This window comes from Bactrocera oleae, chromosome 6, assembly GCF_042242935.1.
Source record: "Bactrocera oleae isolate idBacOlea1 chromosome 6, idBacOlea1, whole genome shotgun sequence".
NCBI classification, from domain to species: Eukaryota; Metazoa; Arthropoda; class Insecta; order Diptera; family Tephritidae; genus Bactrocera; species Bactrocera oleae.
In genome coordinates, this window is record NC_091540.1 from 73,610,106 (window position 1) to 73,631,869 (window position 21,764).

Consider the following 21,764-nt stretch of genomic DNA (forward strand, 5'->3'; position numbering starts at 1 on the left):
TGAAGCTACAACGGCTCAAGAATCCCTACCGACAGCGTGAAAATAGGTGAAATCGGATGATAACCACTCCCGTTCCCCATATAACGGTTTTGTTAAAAACTACTTAAAGTGCGATAAATCAATAACCAAAAGCGTCAGAGACATAGAACGAGAAGATTTTATAGGATCCGGGGTCAAACTAAGACGATGGGCACCGTCCAACTTTAGGTGAAAACCAATATCTCAGGACTTGCTTGACCAATTTCAGCCAAATTCGGTACATAACATTATCTTGACAGTCTTATGTTGCATAGTGAAATGGGTACAATCGGACTACAACCATGCTTTTATTTCACAATTTCAAATTCCATATGATTCATTCACTTTCCAGTACACAAATGAAGCAACAATGAATATATTCGGATAAAACTTTGCACAAATAGTTCCTTTGAGGTATCCCATCTCGAGTCTACAAATTGTCAAAATCGGACCATAACTGTTCAAGCCCCTCATACCGAATATGTGGACACCAGGACGTATGACTGACTTTTTTCCGAAAGTATCGTGAGATATATTGTTAAAATTTGTGAAAAATGTTTCCTCGATTATCAAAAATGGGTGGTACCTAATAAAAACATTTTCGAACTTCCAGTTGACTTTATACCACATATATCGGCTAATTTGCTGATTATTTTAATGAAATTAAGAAAGCGTGTTTTCTAAAAACAGTGTATCTTCGGGCCTAAAATGGATAAAATCTAGCGAAAACTTGCCTTAGCCTTGAAAATAAGTTCTCAAGTATACCTGAGCAATGTCAAAAATTAATGCAATCAGCTCTTCCATTTCTATGCCCCCAATGATTTTAGTCAAATTTTTGCTGACGGGAAGTAAAATATGGTAATGAAACTAAGTGAGTTTATGACCTTCAAAATAACCTAATATGATACCAAAATGATTGTAATCCGTTCCCCGTTTCGTCGAACAATGAAGTTCAATCTTTTCGCTACATTTCTTTAAATAAATTTTTGCCAACACCTGAAAGTATTTTCCAAGCTTTTGATTTTGGAAGTTGCAAAAGTACTTGTATAAAATGCTCGGGTACACCCGAACTTAGCCCAGCCTTATTTGTTATTAATACTACAACATTTAAAAAAAAAACACTTAAGAAATGCATTGATATATTTTGTGCTGGTTTTATTTCTAGAGGTTGAAAAGTAGTTGTTTATATATTTGGAGGATCTTGTAAACGTGAAAAGAACACAGTCGAAGAATGGAAAATTGTTTATTACATAAAGACGTATGTATATAAATGTATTAACGTCAAGAGTAAAAGTGACATGTAAATGGCTTGCCTAATAATCAGAATAGTTTTTTATTTTATAACAATTCTTTTGTCAGCGAATATGCCAAAATTTATCATCGTTTCAACCACCGACAGCTGACTAATGCAAAAATATATACATATTTATATTTATTTACTTTTAATACTTCCGGTGTAGCGCCAATATCATCACGTTGAAAAAGGATGTTGACTTTTTTATATTAAAAAAATGCACTTATGTGTACACATACCGTAAATACATCGTGTATCGTGCATATATATATATGGAAAAAGCTATTATGTATGTGAAACTTATATATGTATATGTATTCATGTGAATTTTTATACTAAGTTTCACATACATAATAGTTTTTGCACTAATGATTATTTGAGATAGCGTATGCTTGGGCAAACATGTCAAAATATATAATACTCAAAAATTTTATAATTTGCGAAAGTATCTAATAATCAATTTCGTCCTACCTTTGACCTACCTGGCATGTTAGTTCTAATTTCTGCTAAACAAAACGTGAGTAACAACAAATAATTTAATTCAGTAGAAACCAAATTTATTAAAATAGCGGTATTTCACCTGTAAAAAATGATATTAAAAGTTATAATAAAAAGTTTCGAGTAATTTCGACGACGCTTTGTTGAATTATTTATTACAATTTTTCAAGCCTCAATCTACAGTTAAAGTCCCCTATTTAACAAATCTCATTGGACTTGAACAATAGTTGAATTTTTCTTTCACATACATACATACTATGCATGTATGATTAATATGTAAGTTATTTACCTATTATATTCTTTTGTCATTGCTTGCACGGGGAGGTGGCTGTTATCATTTTATGAACACGCTAATCGTGAAAACCACTTACCTATATAAATACATATATATATGTATATACATATATACCTACATATATTAAAATTATGTGTTTTAGGAAGTGCTTATAATTATGATTAAACAACGTAATATTATATATACATACCATATACGTATGTACATACATATATATATCTATGTCATTTTTATAAACACTTCCTAAAACACATATTTTTTTAAAATTTATTCAACGTGAATATTCAATATCGAATAAAGTAAATAATGACATTATTTTCCTTCGCACATACATACGGTATATTGTACATATGTACTATATGTAATATGTATACAAAAATTCCACATTTACTATCTAATTTACTACAAAATGAGTATGAAAATATCATTTTATGATTAATATGAAATAAATTCCAAGGCGCACTTTTCGTTTTTCATAACTACACTTATACATACAAACACATACCATATATTCCTTTTACATTATTGCATGACAGATGGCATCAAGTTCGGCCAGTTCTTAAATGCTAAAATTTCTTACTAGTATGTTTCAAGGCTGACTGAATTTGAACCGAACGAAATGTTTGTAAGTAAGTACTATTGAAAAATAAATATAACTTAGTCTTGAATTGAAGGTTTGCTCCGAAGATATGACAACCTTCACAAATACAAAAGATATACAAGAACTTGATTTTGATCAGTCATTTTGTATTGCAGCTAAATGCTATAGTGGTCCGATATGAACAATTTCTTCGGAGAATGTACCGCTGCCTCAAACAGTAATCTGTGCCAAATTTTGTGTAAATATGTTGTCAAATAAAAAATTTTCTATACAAGGACATGATTAACATACCCTGTTCAGGATATAACAAATCGCGTTCTTTTGATGTATTTGCAGAGGCCAATAAGAATGTGTGTGTTGTTTAATTTGTACATATGTCATACTTACATCACACGTCATATAACATATATACATTCAATAAAATTTTTTATACATTATATTATATATAATTTACATGCATACATACATACAAGTACCTATATGCAGTTTTTCCTTGCATCGCTAAAATAAAACTCAATTTGCCTTTTTACACGAGTACACTTACCGTAAATTCCGACAGAAATTATAAAGCGCATTGCATACTTCGATACATTTAGTTAACAATACCATATTTACACTTCTATTAAGACTATTCGCCATATCCGCTATGTTTCTTCCGTCTTCTGAGCGATATTTCTTTGTTAAAAGACATATCGAACTACAAAAATAATATCGAAATGTAGGAAGACCGCTATAATAGGTGTATCGCCTTGGAATGCAACGTGTTGATATTGAATTTCACCAACAAAATATTTGTGAATTTCTTTAAAATGTTACGAACATTTCAGTTTTTCTGAAGTAGTTCCGCATCTATTTAGTAGTTGAAAAACGTTAACTTCGGTTGCACCGAAGTTATAATATCCTTCCCAAATACAAAAGATTTCTTACAAGAACTTGATTTTGATCAGTGAGTTTGTATGGCATGCTATATTGGTCCGGCATCGGCTATTACGATAAATGGCTAGCTCCTCGGAGGAGAAATAGACGCATTTTAGACCTATATCTCAAAAGCTAAGGGGTTAGTTCGCGTATATACAGGCAGGCGATCATTTATATAAATTTATACCTTAATAAACCCTGTTCAGGGTATAAAAATCGACATATTTAAATATGTACATATGTATATATAATTTGTTACTACTATCTGTATTGTGACATGTGTTTACCTATATACACAACCATGGATGCAAACACACTCATCTGTCGATGCGGACACCAGTCTCATACCAAAAGCACACACATACTTGTACATTCAAGTGTTACATAAAAATATAGTATTTCTGAGTCGTTGTTTTCGGTTCACTCCGTTTTTTACCTTAGCACTCGCATTCATATGGCCTACAAATGGGAGCGCAAATAAAAGGATCCGGCTATTAACAGACATTTGATATTGTCGCCAAGCCCAAACCCTTTATTCTGGGACAGCAGCAATTGAATATGCTGCGTGTTAACGTATGGATTTGAGTTTGATCCGCTATGCTTTAAATTTGGCACGGTTCTTCAATGCTAAGTGCTTTGGCGGTTTAGGTAAGCTCATTTACTTTTCATTGGACTTTGAGCATTTCATTTTCGTTTTAGTATATTTATGCATACCCCTATGGCTTGATAATACTATAGATTTCTGGTTTCGATGAATTGCTTGCTAAGAAAGGTTCGACAGCAAGTTTTTATACAATTTTCTTATCTAAGATCTTTTTAATTTTTGTGTACACACTTATTCATACTGACTAAAATCTAAAAATTAACGTGTAGTAAGATATTCACATGGAACAATGTTAAATTTTTTAAAGGAAATTACAATCCGCAAGCTTTTTGGGCCAGCGGTTCATACTTTCATTTCAATAAATTTTACTGTATTAATTTTTTTAAATTCCCTGGGTTTTAAAATATTCATTCTTCATTATGTGCCCTTGTCTGCGAACTCCAACTACCGTTCACATGGCTTTTATGAGTGTTTTTATTACCTTCATCATATCAAGTGGCAAAGATGCAGCTTAGTTTGTCAACAAACCCCATTTATAAATCAATTACAGTGTGTCAGTTTCCTTTTGAAGTAAATATTTTATATTGAAACGAAATTTTCCAAAATGCAAATTAAGGACTTTCTCAGCACGACTGAATATTTGAAATAATAAACGAAAATAATTACTTCTAAGTATGCATATGTGCTAACATTTGATTATCGAATATGACCCTCATTTACCTTGCTTAAAATGAACGATCGCTCGTAGTCACTGTGCCGCAACGTTGTCTGCTATAACACTTATATGTACGAGTATGTACATATATACTATGTAGGTGTCGATGTTGGTCTCTGATTTATAAACATATACATGTATGTACCAATAAGAGTAACGCGCTAATCCCTTGCAGCAAAGTCAACTAGTAACATACTACTTACCAAATGGTATGAACCACAAACCCAACTAGTTAGAAGATTGTCTTTTTCCATATCATCAACTAGTATTTTTTAGTGTTCAACCTTGTACCTGCTCGACAGATTCATAACTGCCTAGATCAAATAAAGATCTCAAGAAAAATATTAATTAAAATATTGTCCACAGTGTTTTTTATTGAAAATTTACTAATTCTCCAATGTAAATATGTTGACTGTTTGATTCAACTTTCCTGATTCAACTTAAGTTAGGAACGTCTAGTTGTGAATGGTATCTGACTAGTTTGATTTCTCTGGATACATACAAATGTATGTCCATATGGGTCATCGGTCTAATCGCCATGGCAATGTTTACATCAGCCACTTCAGCAGCTATTTCTGCATCTACATACATATGTATGTTTGTTTGTATTATGTCTACCATTTTAATTAATTACCTTAAACACTCTTTGAATGCAATGTTGAATAGAAGAAATGCGTTAGTGGGTCATTGGTATCAACGCGCCTCTGCGGGTCAACAGCAAATCGACTATTTCTTTTTATGTTCAATTTTCCAATGTGGGCGTGCTGCATTATGAAGATTCAGTATATTATGTGGTAGTACAACAATGCAGTAATAGTTTAAGGTTTCATCGGCTTAATCAAAAGCTCGTTAATATTAATCTTTGTAAAAACCGGCGACAAGCAGCTAACTACGGTAATACGAGTATTATAAGAGAGAAAACAATATCACAATGCAAAAGCGAAATTTGATTCATCATTCGATGCACGCTTATGAACATACAATATAATATATATATCAGCTGCTTAAGAGTTCACGAACGCCGACCAAATTTGTAACACTCCAAATGAATAAAAGCAATAAATAAATGTGCAAAGGCGCTGCTTATGAAAGAGCATATACGGTGAACTTTAAATAGAATAACGGCACGTGTAGGCATCACAAAATCATAGGTAGCACTTTGAAATTAAGAAAGACCAAGTTCCGACGGCTCCAAACAATATTTAGGGTGCAGTTTGAAATGTAATGTTGTACTTATGTGTATATGAGGTGTGTTCACCAGGTAACGCAACCTTTCTCTTTTACTTATTCGTCGGTATTAACTCCTCCTTAAATGTTGGAAGAATTCAACTCTGAAAACACTTCTGTTAAGAAATTCTTGGTATTGATTAATTGAGTCCATTCATTTTGTGCGGTTTTTGATTTGCCAGTGATAGTGAATCTCTGTCCTTTCATGCATCGCTTTATTTGACGCTCTTGAGCAAATAGGCATCATCACTGTTCGACTGTACTTCGGAAGTAAAAATAGGATTTGCATTTGCAATGCAATTTATTTTCTATGTAGATTTTCTTAATTAATGGGTTCACTAATAATAATAGTACATATAAATAGGTGTAAATATACTATATGGCTGACGTAGTACCCATTGACCTTACACCTGAGTTTAACGGTTTCCTGTTTTATAATGAAAATTCCTTCTTCTAGTCGTTCCCGTGTAGAACTTTTATTTGTCTTTGCTTGTAGCACGACAACATTGCTTACAGCGGCCTTTGTAATTGATTCCAGTTTTGTTATTTAACTATCGCAGTCGACTTGTTACCTCATTTGGTCAAAAGCGTGTTCAGCGTAAAAAAGGAATACTTCATCTATGTACAAATGTATATGTTAGTATATGTATGATTAATTAAGCGTGTGGGAAAATATGTACTTGTAGTAAACTTAAGTCCCAAAATGCAATTAATGCCAATAAGTTTATTACGTACAAAAGCAAGCATTCACGAAAGTTCAAACAAACGAAGGTGTCCACCGCACTAATATTATACACACATTTTGAAATATTGGTAGCTCTATTATATATTTTATCTATCTTTTTTAATTTACCTGTCTTAGATTAAGATATCAGTCAGAGCCAAAGCTTGAGCACATGAAAATTGCATGTTTGCTAGCATTTAAAGCCTATTGTGTGTTGATTGCCTCAAGCCACTCTTCCTTTGTGGCAGCACTCGTTTTAAGCACGAGCCACAGTGGAAAAATGATGATAACTCGTTGATGGCACGCTACGTATAAACTATAATTTAGACCATTTATAATTTAATAGTATTTTAATCATTTATTTTATCAAGTGATTTCTCGTTAATATGCCTATCAAGCAGATTCGTAAATGAACTTATCTGAAATATGTACTACCTATTTTCTTGTACTACAAGTCTTCTTAATTCATAATTCTTTTAGAATTTAAATTTCAATAAATTGAAATAAAGTGAGAACATATACTACTAAACTGTTTCTCTATTGGTTTAGAATATTATTGTAAAATTATCTATGTATCTATTTATTTGTCTTTTCGGCCAAAAATATTGTCCCTAAATATTTTATTATATGGTATTTGCAATTTATTCCTAAATACACATATATAGAATTATAACGGTTGTTTTTTTCGAGGTATAGAACTTTAAGTTGGCATTACTGTTCGAAATGGCGACCGATTTAACAGCTGTCAAGTGATTTATTCTCAGTTTGGTTTGGCAATTCATCATAAATAGACTCACGTCTGAACAACGCTAGCAAATAGTGCAATTTTATTTCGAAAGTAATGGTTCTGTGCGGAATACGTATCACGCACTACGTTCATTTTATCGTATAATGCGATGAAACGGACTTCTGGTTGAATGGCTACGTCAAGAAACAAAATTGCCGCATTTGGAGTGAAGTTAATCCGTTACAGTCAATGGTGATCGGTATAGAGCCATGATTACTAACTTTTCCATTCCTGAATTAAACAAACATAATGTCCAGGAGCTGTGGTTCTAACAAGACGGCGCAACATGTCACACAGCTCGTGCCACAATCGATTTATTGAAAGACACGTTTGGTGACCGCGTAATTTCACGTTTTGGACCTGTGAATTGGCCTCCAAGATCTTGGGATTGAACAACGCTAGACTACTTTCTGTTAGGTTATGTAAAGTCATTGGTCTATGCGCATAAGCCACAAACGGATATCCATTTGGAAGACAACATTCGCTGTGTTATTGCCGTTATACGGCCACAAATGTTGGAAAAAGTCATCGAAAATTGGACGTTCAGATTGGACTACATCCGAGCCAGCCGTGGCGGTCATATGCCAGATATCATATTTAAAATGTAATGCCACAAGATAATTTTTCGGATAAATAAAATTCATGTCAATCAAATAATCCATCGTTGTTTTATTGCAATTTAAAGTTCTATACCTCTAAAAAAAACAGCCAAGTATGTACTTGAGATAGGCTCGCACGAGCAATTGGCTTCTCTGATCTTACGTCCATAACTATTCGGTGGAGTAGAGTCCCAGCCAGTCATTACTCTCTTTAATCTACAAAGGAAGAAATACCTATGTACGTATTTAAACTACCAACTTAAGACTCCAGCAGAATAAGGCGGCATGCTGAAGCCAGCTTTGGTAACTTTTCGTTGCATCTTAAATAAAAATATAATTGAACTCACAATAAACGATTTGAGTGTAATACAAAACGGTTGGCATAGTAAAATATCATGTCCAACAGAGAACAGTGGCAACAACCACTATGCCACGAGAAAGCTGCTGACACTTTAGATACTCAGCCGTAGTATATTAGACAGTAAAACCAGAAAACTACGCAAATTCTCTTCTACAATAATAACATCGGTGCTAGATAAACTGAAGCATCGGCTGTGTTTGGTAATTGACGTTGGAAAGAACACAGCCAGAGAAAAATATAAACAAAACATCGAACAAAGAAAGTGAACATGACTCAGTTAAACACGTTCTGATGAGCAGCAAGTTTGTCACAAAGCTGATATGTATGTGCGCAGAGAACATGGATTCATCTCCTCGTACGCTGGTTAATTCGACGTAAGCGGAAGCGAATGTATTACGTCGAAGTTGCATGAAAGCAGAAGCTATTGAACGCGTTTTTTTAACTTTAAACAATTGGCAATTTGAGTTGGCGACTGAGTGTAGAGATCAGTCGACTCGCGGCACAGCGACCAAGCGGACATAGAAGTTGCAACGTCGGAACCGCAACATTTAAAAAATACACGCGATATTGTTAATCGGGCGGTACGCTATAGTTGTTATTTTCTAAAATTTTAGCGTTCAGATACGGATTTTGGTAAATATATAATTGTATATGATAGACTTCAAAGGAGTAGCAAGAGATATGTCAGTAATAAACATTGCATACATGTGCATAGTAAAATTAATAACTCAAGTGTCTTAAATACATACAAAAATTGTGCAAAACCTAAACAATAGCTGACCTATCGAATGAACTACAGTCGTAAAGAAAAATATACAAATACGTAAAGAAGTTGTTTATATAAGCATGATGATCTCCCGGGAAAAATAATACGATTTTTCTCAGGTAGAAAAAAAAACAGAATTTATGTTCGTACGTGGTAAGCATCGCCTGGTGTTATGGGGACATAACCAATACTGTGAATGCTTTCAAATCTCGGCCGCGACTAAGTCTATAAAATACTACAGATTTTTTAAGTGCTTACATGTCGCAGAAATGTTTCCATCTGACTTTTGAAGGAGACTAGTTTGTAGAGGCTGCCATTCCTCTGTTATATATGTGTACATACAAACACACTTATATGTTTATATATGTATGTACCGTATATGTAATAATATACTAATTACGTTATCGGACTCAATTTCAGTTGTTCTATACCTAGATATACATCCTTGACAGAAATATTTTTTTAAAATAAAAAGTATATGTATGTACATATGTATATCTGCATGCTTTTTACTCCAATTAACATTAATTATGAATTTTTAAATAGAACTTTATGGCTAAAAGTATTTAACATCTATTGCGTAGAGACACCAGTGCTTGCATTTATTGAAATAGATTAATTTGTTGCGCCGAGAATTGTATTAAAAAAGTGCCTCTGAATTGCCTCTCAGTTATTGCAGTGTTCAGTGTCTGATCTTAATGCAGATTTTCCATCTGTGTTGTTTCGAATAGCACCACGATGTTTACCTTGCACAGTAACAACAACGATATAAATAATAAAACAAACAAGTTCAGTCGTCGAGTGGGCTCTGGCACGGTCTCCCTTTAAACATAAACTTGTAATGAGCAAACATAGGAATGTAAAGAAATACACATGAATGTATATATCAGATATCAAAACTACATCTCGTAATGATAATCTAAATAAATTTGCTCTTATAGATGAAAATCGTTTGCTTTAACTCCCGGAATTTCAATAATCTGGCACAACACAACTAGTAAGTCTTTTTAAAAAGTCGGATTTCACTCATGGGCAAAATATTATTGTTAATCATGTGATATAATTCTAGAATCTTTGTAGAGAAGCCCTAAAGAAGTAGACGTATACACATAGAGACAAATATAGCATAACTATGCATAGTTCTAACAACTAGTACCTATGTACATATGTATAATTGTAGATCACATATACCTACAACTATATAAAAAGTTAACACTTTTTACACCCAACTTTATTGATTGGGGTTTAAAGCATTTATGGCAATTTATTAATAAGTATGAATTTACCCTAACTCCCTCTAAATACACAATTGGAGCGGCAATTTAAGAAACAATTCATGCATTTAACAGCTGCAAAGCGTTTAACCAGACATTTTCTTACGCATTGTTTTGCATATTAACTGGGCGTGTTTATATACATATGTATACACCATATACTTGTATGTATGTTTATATAATATATATTCAGGATCTTTACATATGGACATGTAAAAATAAATGATTTATGGCCTATCTTCGAAATTCACAATCATTCGTAAAGAACACACATTTGAATATATAACGTATACATACATATGTACATATGTATACGTATACAATAAATAAGAAGATCAGATGGGGAATGTATCGAAATATCTTTAAATAATTATAAAAAATCGGTATAGTAATTACCTGATTTAGCACAAAGGTTTTATGAAGTTTGGACCATTTGTAATATTAACCTAGATGAAATATCTAATATTTTGCACTATTGCAGTCTCCTTTCCTTGTTCTATATAAAGCTCCATATTTCCTGCACCCATTGAATAAACCCGAAGAAACTTATCAAACCAGACGTTCACTTTGAAATCAGAAATGAGAATGCAAATATTTTGATAAAGATATCAAATGAATTTATATGTTAAGATCCATATTGTGTGAATAATTTTTTTATATTTATTTATTAAAGTCAAAACCAAATAAAACAATGAATATCAAATTTATAAGGACCCTTTGACCTAGAATTAAGGGGATGAGATTCTTTCCATATATTGTCCCTAGTATAACCTCTTTGAAATATACCATATCTCGGAAAATAAGTCTTTATTGTTGCCAACGAAAAAAGCTCATGAAAACAATATGCAGTTATTTCAATGTCTGCATAGATGTGGAGACTCAATAATTAATAGAAGTAAGAATATGAGCCCCCCTGATATTTTTATGTAGACAAAAACATGGAAAGGAAAAAATTAATTGCTGTTAAAGTGACTCGTCTGTGTGGCAATGTTTGACGATGTGCAGATCTGAATTGTTTACTGCATCGATATTTGAATGAAAATGAGTCTGTGCAGAATCGAAAAGGATTGAACTGACTGTGTTGGCTTCTAGAGCAAAGAGTGAAATGTGCTTATGGTAGTGTGTTGACAAGGCAAGGGTTGAGTAAATTGATGATTTTTTTCCTAGCGTTCGATTTAAATGAATGATACAGCCGTTCGGTAAATAAGCTGGCGGACTTTTAAGCGAATTTGTAGGTAAGTGTCCAGAAGTGTCAAAAACTAAGAAAGTTCAATTAGAAAAAGAAAATCAAAAACGACTGATTGAACACTCGGTGAACGTATCATTGATGGATGACCCCTCATTGTTCCCATTGTGCCTGCAGACCCTAGGCAGTCGACTGTCCCATACAAGCAACTTGTATTTTTCATGCGGAAGTCCTCCAAAATGTCATTTGTAAAATACAAGTGTCCTCCAAGTACAAAATAATTGGGAGTTACATCAATAAATGATCTCATCAATGCATTGAAAACTGACTATACATAAATCGGTAAAACCTCACCAATAAACCGTTTAATAGTTGGCCCCACACATGTCGTTTCGAACTCGCTTATTGTACTCTCGTATGTTGCTACAGAGTATAATAGTTTTGTTCACCTAACGGTTGTTTGTATCACCTAAAACTAATGGAGATAAATATGGAGTTATGTATGTATAAATGATCTGGATGTAAGATAAGTTGAATTTCGAGGGACTGTCTGTCCGTCCGTTGGTTCGTGCAAGTGATAACTCCAGTAAAAATTGAGATATCTTAATGAAACTGCTACATATGTTCCTTGGCACCTAAGTGAGGTTCATATTGCAAATGCGCGTAATTGGACCATTTCGCTCAGGATTATTCTTTTTGGCACCTCCTTTGACAGTGTGAAAATGTGTGAAATCAGAATATAAGTACTTCCATCCCCATATAAGGATCATGTTGAACACTATTTAAAGCGCGATAACTCACAAAATAACTACGTAAGATAGTAGAGAAGAATTTCATAGGCGCCTATATTAAAAATAGTCAATGGGCGCGGCACCGCCTACTTTGAAGTAAAATCCTATATGTCAAGAAGTTCTCGACCAAATTCCTAGTAATAAAGTGTTCTGGTGCTAAAAATGGGTAAATTCGGCTAATTGGTTTCCACAGAACCCATAAGCTTGACATAAGGATTTTCAATGTTCCGGTTGACTTCATACCATATATAATATATCGGTCAATATGTCAGTTATCTTAATGATACTCAGGGATCAAATTGTAATATAATATAAGGATCAAAAATCCGGTTGACTTTATACCATATAAATTGGTCAATCTGTGAGTTATCTTTCTAATCGTATCGATATATTGTAATGAAGAACGTGAATGAAATCGAGTATTACTACCCGTAGTTCCTATATACCCGACATAAGAATTCCGAAATTCCGTTTGACTTTATACCGTATGTATCGGTCAATATGTAAGATATCTTAGTAACATTAAGTAATCTTATAACACGGGATATTCATTAGTTTAATATGACTGAAATTGATTGATTATTCTTAATATTAATTTTTCCGACACAAATCAAAATTTAGTATTGAAACTAAGCGAGACTGCTATTTATAATAGACATAAGTTTATATGATACCAAATTTGATGGTGAAATATTCGGGTTTTTCAAATAATGAGTGTTGAATCTTTACACAACATTTTTGATTATAAAGTTTTAGCGTCATCTGAAAGAATTTTCCCGACTTAGATCCTTGAAAATTTGCGAGAGTATTAAATGTGCGGTTACTTCGATTTCAATTATGAATTTCTAGTTATAAACTAGTGTTTTGCCTTTCTTGTATGAAATACCATATAGTTTACACAGGGTACGTTGCGTACATACGTACACATCTTATTACAAATACGTATGTATATACAAGTATATATGTATCTATGTATGTACATATGAGCGAACATTCAACTTATAGTTAAAATAGTTATTAATTAACACATTTGAGCACATACATACATGCTTGTGGAGGAAGGGTCTGCTTGGTGTGGTGCTTAGGGACTTGAGTAAATGATTATTTTACCATATGTGTGTAATAGCACTTAATATTTTTTACAGTTCATATGTCTCCGCCAGTGTCATTGTCAGTTTGTATTTAAAATGAATTGTAATTTGAATAATTAAACCCGTCGCCATCGAGATGGTGAGATCTTGGATCGCACAAACTTTTCAGTTTGGAGAAATATTCACGATTCCTCCAGCACTCGCGTAGTTCACCGACTGCTTTTTATTAATTGGCGCATATGCTTAATTCATTGTCTGACAGATGGCCAATAAATTGAAGCCACGTTTACAAGCGCAAGCTTCTTGTACTTACCATATGTACATAAATTAATATCGAGGCATGCTTAATAATAAAGTTTTATGTTTAGAAATAATACCATAATACACCATATGTCAAATTGTGTTTAAATATATAAAACAAGACAAAATATTGTTTCTTATCAGACCCTACTTTGATACTGAACCCTGATCATATGTGTAAAGCCTCACAGTATTTTTTATGGTGTGTAGTTTCTAAATTTCTTCATAAAGTAAATAAACTTTTACTCTACGGCTACCATACATACTTATACATATGGAATAGTCCTAATATTTCGGGCACTAATAGTAAATTGGAATTCATTTTCCTATTGAAATTTCGACAATAGTTACAGAAGTGTTCGATTCAAAATAAATACGGTTATTTTAATTTTATAACAAGAACACACATATTTAAGAAAAGTGAGCTTCGGGATAAGAACCTACAGAAAAATCACTTTTGGTAATTTACATTTACGTTAATAAACTGAATATAAATTTATCGTTTACTATTTAAGATCTAATAAAACATCTTTTTTTAACACAGGATATTTGGAAATATGAACTTCCTATGTACATATGTAGTTAATGTTGAAAAAAAAAATAGTTCTAAGGAGTAAGTAATGTAAATAAACTCTACTTTAAGCCAATTAACATTAAACAATCGTTTACCGAAACTTCGGATCACAAAACATTTCTTCAATTTCACATTTCCTTTTCTTGTTATTATTTAAATTAGGGAATAACACAATAAATTAATCAAACTCTTAAATTTCATTAATTCGCAAAGCTCTAGCTTTGCCGGCTATCAGTAAAATAAATATTCTACAAACTAAAACTTTATATACATTATACTAATACATAAGAAGACAAAGGCACAAATACGTACAGGTACATACGATTTACATAGTACATATGTATGTATTTGGAAATTCTTGGAATTCATAATACGTAATTAAATGCATCAACGGAATCCTAAGCGCTAGCAGGGTTATCATGGGTGTGGATGAATTGTACATACATATACATATGTGTACATACTTGTACGCATCTCGAATTAACGTACCGATTTTCGTATTAATATGTTATGCTATGCTCAATCATGCGATATGAAGATTTTGCTGTACGTCCAAACGGATTACTTGGAATAGAGGATTCTAAAATTGAAATAAATAAATTATGAAAGATAGTAAAGTTCAAATATGCATACACATGTATATCTATCTATAACTACTTACATACCTACACACATGAGTTAACGTACATTACCATATTCACTATATGATGTCCATATTTCGTAGTATAGTATGGCAGGTATGGCATCGATAGTCGTGGATATTCAAGGGTTTAATCCGACATTTATAAATTAATGTTGATTTGGCCTCCCAAATGCCAAAACGTGGCTTTCCAAACACAACGAATTCATAAGAATTTTATGAACAATTTCTGATATGCATATTGTCTCGGACAAGTCACTTATACACATTTTTACCCATCACTTTTTAGGTCCGTCATATTTTTGGTTGAATTATTGATATTTCATGGAAGTATTAAATAATATAAATAATTAAAGCCAGTTGCTGAATAAATATATATATACATATAAAATGGCAAAAATTTTGAATTGGGCAGTTATAGCCGCGGTGCTTATTATTTTCTCCAAAGCCAATGTTTATGCAAAAGCCAGCGTTACAGGGCAGAAAGTCACTGCTTCGAATCAATCACAGGAATCGACGATGCAGAGAAACATATATCATAACCCTCATCAACAGAATTATCATAAATCATCTTTTGTATCTCAACAAGAAGGACGCCGGCAGCAAAGGATCCAGTTTCAACATCGACAAGTACAGCCAGAAATATTGTCCTCATTAGGCCCTAATACTCAAATGAAACAGGTTTACAATAAAACAAGGTCGACGAGACTGCGTCGCCTAAATTCACGGAACTATTATAACAATAATATTTCGCCACGTAGCGCTCGCAATCATCGAGGTAGTCCAGTTTGGAATTATCACATCTACAATGCGCATAGCAACACGTTTGAGTCGCCAACAAGTTTGTCTACTCTTGGTGCCGTAAATGTAGGTAGTAGTAGTGGAAAAGGCGACGACAATACTGATGATGTGGAATTTATCAGTCAGAGTGGAAATGACATGACCAGACCGGATTGGGTGAATACTCGTCGAAGTTATGGTTTTGTACCTCTGCATACAACAATTACACCATCAACAATTCCCCCTCCACCATTAGTGCCGGCTCAACGAGGTTATGTTACGGCAGCACCACCAAGCTTAAACTCGGACATGCCGCATACTACCGATCAGCCAAACGAGACAAATAGTATCGACTCAAAAGACATGGAAAAGTAAGTGAAGAAATAGTTTATTATAATTTAAGCCCCCTTTGCATTCATTATGATACCTTATATTACGATCGATTTCAGTTAATTATTTAGTGCTCAAAAGCAACATCCGCAATAAAATCAAACAGAAGTGCGGCGATCTTCAAAATAAGTATATTCCTTCGGGAACATATTGAAAGATGTCATTCTGAGAACAGAGTTGCATTATGTCAGATGTACTACTTGTGTTAAGTTTTATTGCGAATTGCAAGAATAGAAAAGAAAGAAAAAAAAGTATCACGCCAATTAGTTTAATTTTTTAACTGATCCTGATCTTTGTAGTTAATTTTAATTCAATTTAACAATTGAAAATTCAAGGGATGCTGAACAGGATACTGTTACGCACAAGAACACAAAGCGTGTCACCCGAGCAAGGGTCCACTTGGTTTCATCCCCCCCCGTTGCACCCGAAATGCTTTTAATTTGACAAAGCTGCTTCCACGAGTGCAGTATGTTTAGCTTTCTGTCATTGCCGGTGGTAAAAGAATCCAAAAGATTGAACTAGTGTGTCAAAGAAAAATACCTTTTTGTTCATCAGCAACCATTTGCATACTACTTACATATATACATACATGTGTACATATGTATGGATATAAAAATTACGAGTGCCCTTGCAGAAGCTACATGTATTTTAATTTTTTTGTTTGAAGTCATAAAATATTCATGAACTCATTTCACTTCACTTCAATATTATACATATATATTATGTGTTAAACAACTCTGTTGGGGCATCTTTTTGGCTATTATGTATAACTGAAAACTACTTCCCAAAAATTACTTTCATTAATGCAATAGTTATAACAAATATCACGCCGATTAATCCCATTGACATCACAACCTCATTTGCTCGACAATTACATATTATATATATGTACATATTAACATCTGTAAATATGTATATACATACATATGAATATGTAGAGGATATTTCATGATTTGTGTGCATGTCACCATCAATCAAAACAGGAAAGCATGAGCATGTACATACATACATATTTATAATTTTAGCGATGCAAAAACTTTTCACTTTAGCAAGGTGCTATTTTGTAAAAATTGTATAACAGGTTCTCAGCAATATAAAATACTCGGAATGCACGTGTATGTCCTGAAATTAAAATTAAACTTCACTTCAACTTCATAATTCTCATAGCAACCCTTTCATAATACGTTCTCTGAATGCTCACTACTTTCATTACACCTAAACTTTTAATTAAGAGATTGAGATGCATATACATACTTACATATACATATATTATGTGAACATGCAAGTACATACATATATGAATATGTGGATGAGGAGCCACATTAACGCTATTCATAGAGTGATAACATGGGCGTACCGCATCGATCATTACATTCACGATAATAACAAATACATACAAGTATATTTATTTATCTAAAAATCAAAAATAATCGAAATTGCATTATACAAAATCAAAAAATAGTGGCAAATAAGTATGTACTAATAATATACGCAGAGGGTCACAAAAGGGTGCACAATAAGGTGCAGGTTGATTGTCATCGAGGTCATCTAACGATAAGCCCAGGAAGCGTGCTGTTTCGACGGAGCCGGACCATTGGGAGAAGGGTGTTAGATGGGTGGGATTCGTTGGGCATGCAAAGAGGTGGTTAGTGTCATGCGGAGACTTGTTGTCTGCTGGACATAGGTATATTGGGTATGTCGGGGTCGATTCTGGATAAATAGGAGGTAACCTGTTACAGTACCAAGAACGAAGTAGCGAAAGTGTTGCTCTAGATTCACGTGGCAACTCGAGCTCTTTCAATGCAATTGGTGGTGTTTTGACTCCAAGTACTCCATTCACTAAGAGAGAGTCGGTCTAGGTGTTAATATCTCCACTGTGAATGGCGGTCAGTGCATGTCTGTCGAAGGATTCGGTGAGTTGCCGGCTAAAATAGCTCGCGCCCTTCTTCGGGATGGCCATCGCATTGGATTTCTACCCTGTCGTCATGCCCCTTCGGATTTGACAACGCCTAGATAGTAGTCCAAAGCTTACTCACACCGGTGGATAGGTAATTCATGATCCACTCCTTATGGGTCTTAAGGCCTGAACAGATCCTAAGATGGCTCCTACCAAAGCGGGGTTTGGAAGGAGCCTCTTGGCGCTCAGGGCCCGTTTTGGACTCAATGCCAGTTCGGGTCAGGAGAATGCGGAGCAACCGTATTGCTAGGAGTTGCTCCAGTGAAGAATCATAAACTAAAACTTACCAATCCAAACGGGATTAGATTGCTGAAATAACAGCCCAGATATGAGGTACTAAAACTACACTATCATGGTATCACATATTATTTCTTATCGTTTCTATTTGCATTAAACCTTTTGAAATCAATATAATGTTGTATAATATAATACATAATAATATACTATGTATATAAATAAATACATATTAAATTTGTCATAGAAAGTACATTGAGATTATGTCCATCCTGATTATAAACCTAAAATCACTTGTCAATAAAACTCATACTTAGATGGCATGAATTTCTTTTGCAGACGACATATTTGTGTACAGCAACGCACCATCACCATGCCAGTAAAGACAACCGAAGTCTATGCAAGACCGATCTGGAAACATGTCAACACGCCTTGCAGCGCCGTTCAAGTGCAGACGCAACATCCAAACCAGATGTGTACCAGAGTTCAACTGGTCCATGAACAGACTTTTCGCGATGTCATTCGCCATAAGCCATCGCAACAAGTTACATACGACTGCTGCAGCGGTTGGGAACGTGAATTTCCAAAATCAGATTATTGCTCAAAGCGTAAGCGGTTGACTTGTAACATAAGTATACATATAGATTTCAATGTTCGTAAAGAAAACCAAAAAATTTATTTAGCCGTGTGTGTTTGAACCTCAGTGTTCTAAAATATTAAAAGGCTAAAGGTACGTGATATACTTGTACATATACATAGATGAAATATGATGGTGTTGTTATCTAATCATAACCATCCTTAAGTTCTCACTGCTTGGACGTGCTCGAGTTTAGCCCTCTTTTACTAGAATTGTTCTATTTTGTGCATTGTTTCCAAAATGTAATCTGTAATTTTCTTTAAACAGCTATTTGTAGCACTGAGTGCCAAAATGGTGGCACTTGTACTGAACCTGATACTTGCAGTTGCCCCGCAGGATTTTCTGGAAAATTTTGTGAGCACGATATAAATGAATGTAAAGAAGCGAAGCCATGCGATCAGACCTGTGTCAACACAATTGGCTCGTACTTTTGTAAATGCCATGAAGGTTTCGTTTTACAATTGGATCAGCAAAGTTGTAAGAAAATTGGTGAGATGTATGTCTAAATGTAGATATATTTATACAACAGATTTCTTCTACAGATTTGCAAGATGATGATGCTTTTGAAGCACGCGATTTAGAAAATGAAATCGAATTAAACGATAAAGAGGATGTTAGTGATCGTCTTCAGAAAATTGAGCGCTCCTTAGCAAATGAGAGGGTACATTCAAATGAGTTGCAGAAATCACTTCAAGCTACTTACAGTGTTGTTGATACTTTAAAGAGTCGCCTAAGTACTATAGTAAGTAAGCTGCTGTAAGATGTTGTCCTGTTACATATACCTACATATAAAACAAGTAAGGAAGTTCTAAGTTCGGGTGTAACCGACCATTTTATACTCTCGCAAATCGCAAGGATCAAAGCCCGGGAAATTGCTTCAGGTGTTGGCAAAATTTTATATTAAAGGAAGTATTGATCCGATTCAATCCATTTTTGACACAAAAACATACTATTATCGAGAGTTTCATTTATTTAATTTATTATATGAATTTAAATTTTATATCTTACACATTGACCGCTACTTTCGGTAAATAGTCAACTAGAGGCACTGAGGTCCACATATTCAGTACCTAGGGCCTTGAACAGTTTTGGTTTGATTTAGACAATTTTTGGCCACAAGGTGGCATACTTTAAACGCATAAAAATATGAGAAGAATGTTATGTACTGAATTTGGTTGAAATCGGTTAAGCAGATCCCAAGATATGGGTTGTCCACGCCCACTGTTTAATTTTGAACGCGGTTCCTATAAAGTCATCTCATACCATCCCAGAGATAAAATTTAATGTCTCTGGCGTGCTGGAGTTACAGTACCGTTATATCCGGGTCTTGTCACCCGATTTCATGCTGCTTCCCACTGTCGATAGAAGTGCTAAAAATATTCGTTCTAAGTTAATTTTGTTAGTGTAGCTTTAGCGGCTTAGGAGATATGCACATTAAACCTATTAGGGGGCGGGACCACACCCACTTTTTAAAAAATTTCAAACTGCAGATGCCCTCCTATTGTGCACCTGTATACCAATAAGTCTTGTATATTATTGTGGAGCTTAGTTATAGCAATTTATTTGCTTTTTAATTAACGGCGTTTTGTGGGCGTGGCAGTGGGCCGATTACGCCTATTTGCAATACCAACCGTCTTACGTAAAAATATACATTTAGATAATGGTTATAAAAATGTTTTAATTAATACCTTTTTTTAAATCCAGGAGAAGCAGCAGCAGGATATAAGCCGAATGCAGTCAAATCTGTACCAGACAGAATCTCGAACGAACAGGCTTGAGAGCATGCTGAATCTGTTAATGAAGTGCCGAAATGGACCTAACGCCCATTGTCCCTAGAAATCGAAGAATCAGACTGTATATGTATGTAATTAAGGTAGCCCTAAATTATTCCAATGACATTCTCATTAATAATTTACATAATTTTGTCAATTATCAATTTATGACTTCATATGCATTTGACTTCAATTTATGATTCTTTAGAGATACATACTTACGTACATACATATAATAAGTATGGTATAATATTTGCAAATAAATATTCAAATGAAAAATTGTATGATTGTAATATGTAGATACGTAAATACATATGTAAGTAAATTTGCCATTTAGTAGTAACCAAATTTACAAATACTCGTGTATCCAAAAAACGATAATATTGCATTTACTGACAATAAATATTATAGATAAAAATGAAAAAATGAACTTTGAAAAAAATATACGATGTTCTTTTTGTTTTGTTTAGTATAAATCTTTTTGCAGAATCACCGTGTGTTACAAAACTCCAATCTTACAGGAGAGCGTTTTTTATTTGTATTGGTTCACTGCTTCTAAATTTCATATGTACAACAACAGTCAGCCAACAGAATATACCAGCTGAAATTACGAATACTTTGACACAAGTTGGATAATAGATAAAATTTGAAAAAACGGTTGATTTTAACTAATAAAAGAAAGATATATATAGAATAACGCATTAGTAGTGAGTGTTAAATTGAATGAATCA

At 33.8% G+C, this 21,764-nt stretch overlaps 1 protein-coding gene and 1 long non-coding RNA gene across 2 annotated transcripts; one reads left to right on the forward strand and one right to left on the reverse strand.

Annotated features, from left to right (window-relative positions):
* Positions 1 to 5,341: 5,341 nt before the first annotated feature.
* Positions 5,342 to 7,133, reverse strand: LOC118681098 (uncharacterized). The gene is made up of 3 exons (XR_004976702.2): positions 7,024 to 7,133; positions 6,851 to 6,953; positions 5,342 to 6,788 (listed from the first exon to the last, which is right to left on the reverse strand). It is a non-coding gene; the product is annotated as an uncharacterized lncRNA (long non-coding RNA).
* A 1,973-nt stretch (positions 7,134 to 9,106) lies between these two features.
* slow (slowdown) lies at positions 9,107 to 21,437 on the forward strand. Its single transcript, XM_014234891.3, has 6 exons — positions 9,107 to 9,274; positions 15,553 to 16,414; positions 18,964 to 19,232; positions 19,529 to 19,750; positions 19,804 to 20,003; positions 20,966 to 21,437. The coding sequence occupies exons 2-6, from the start codon at positions 15,654 to 15,656 to the stop codon at positions 21,095 to 21,097; spliced, it is 1,584 nt and encodes a 527-aa protein (XP_014090366.3). The 5' UTR covers positions 9,107 to 9,274; positions 15,553 to 15,653; the 3' UTR covers positions 21,098 to 21,437.
* The last annotated feature ends 327 nt before the right edge of the window (positions 21,438 to 21,764 follow it).

What these genes read in the sequence shown, in the direction of transcription:
- slow (XM_014234891.3), top strand. Translation starts at nt 15,654, where the DNA reads ATGGCAAAAATTTTGAATTGGGCAGTTATAGCCGCGGTGCTTATTATT. An exon ending in GACTCAAAAGACATGGAAAA is followed by an intron (nt 16,415 to 18,963) that starts GTAAGTGAAGAA and finishes TTTCTTTTGCAG; the next exon opens with ACGACATATTTGTGTACAGC. An exon ending in GCAAAGTTGTAAGAAAATTG is followed by an intron (nt 19,751 to 19,803) that starts GTGAGATGTATG and finishes TTTCTTCTACAG; the next exon opens with ATTTGCAAGATGATGATGCT.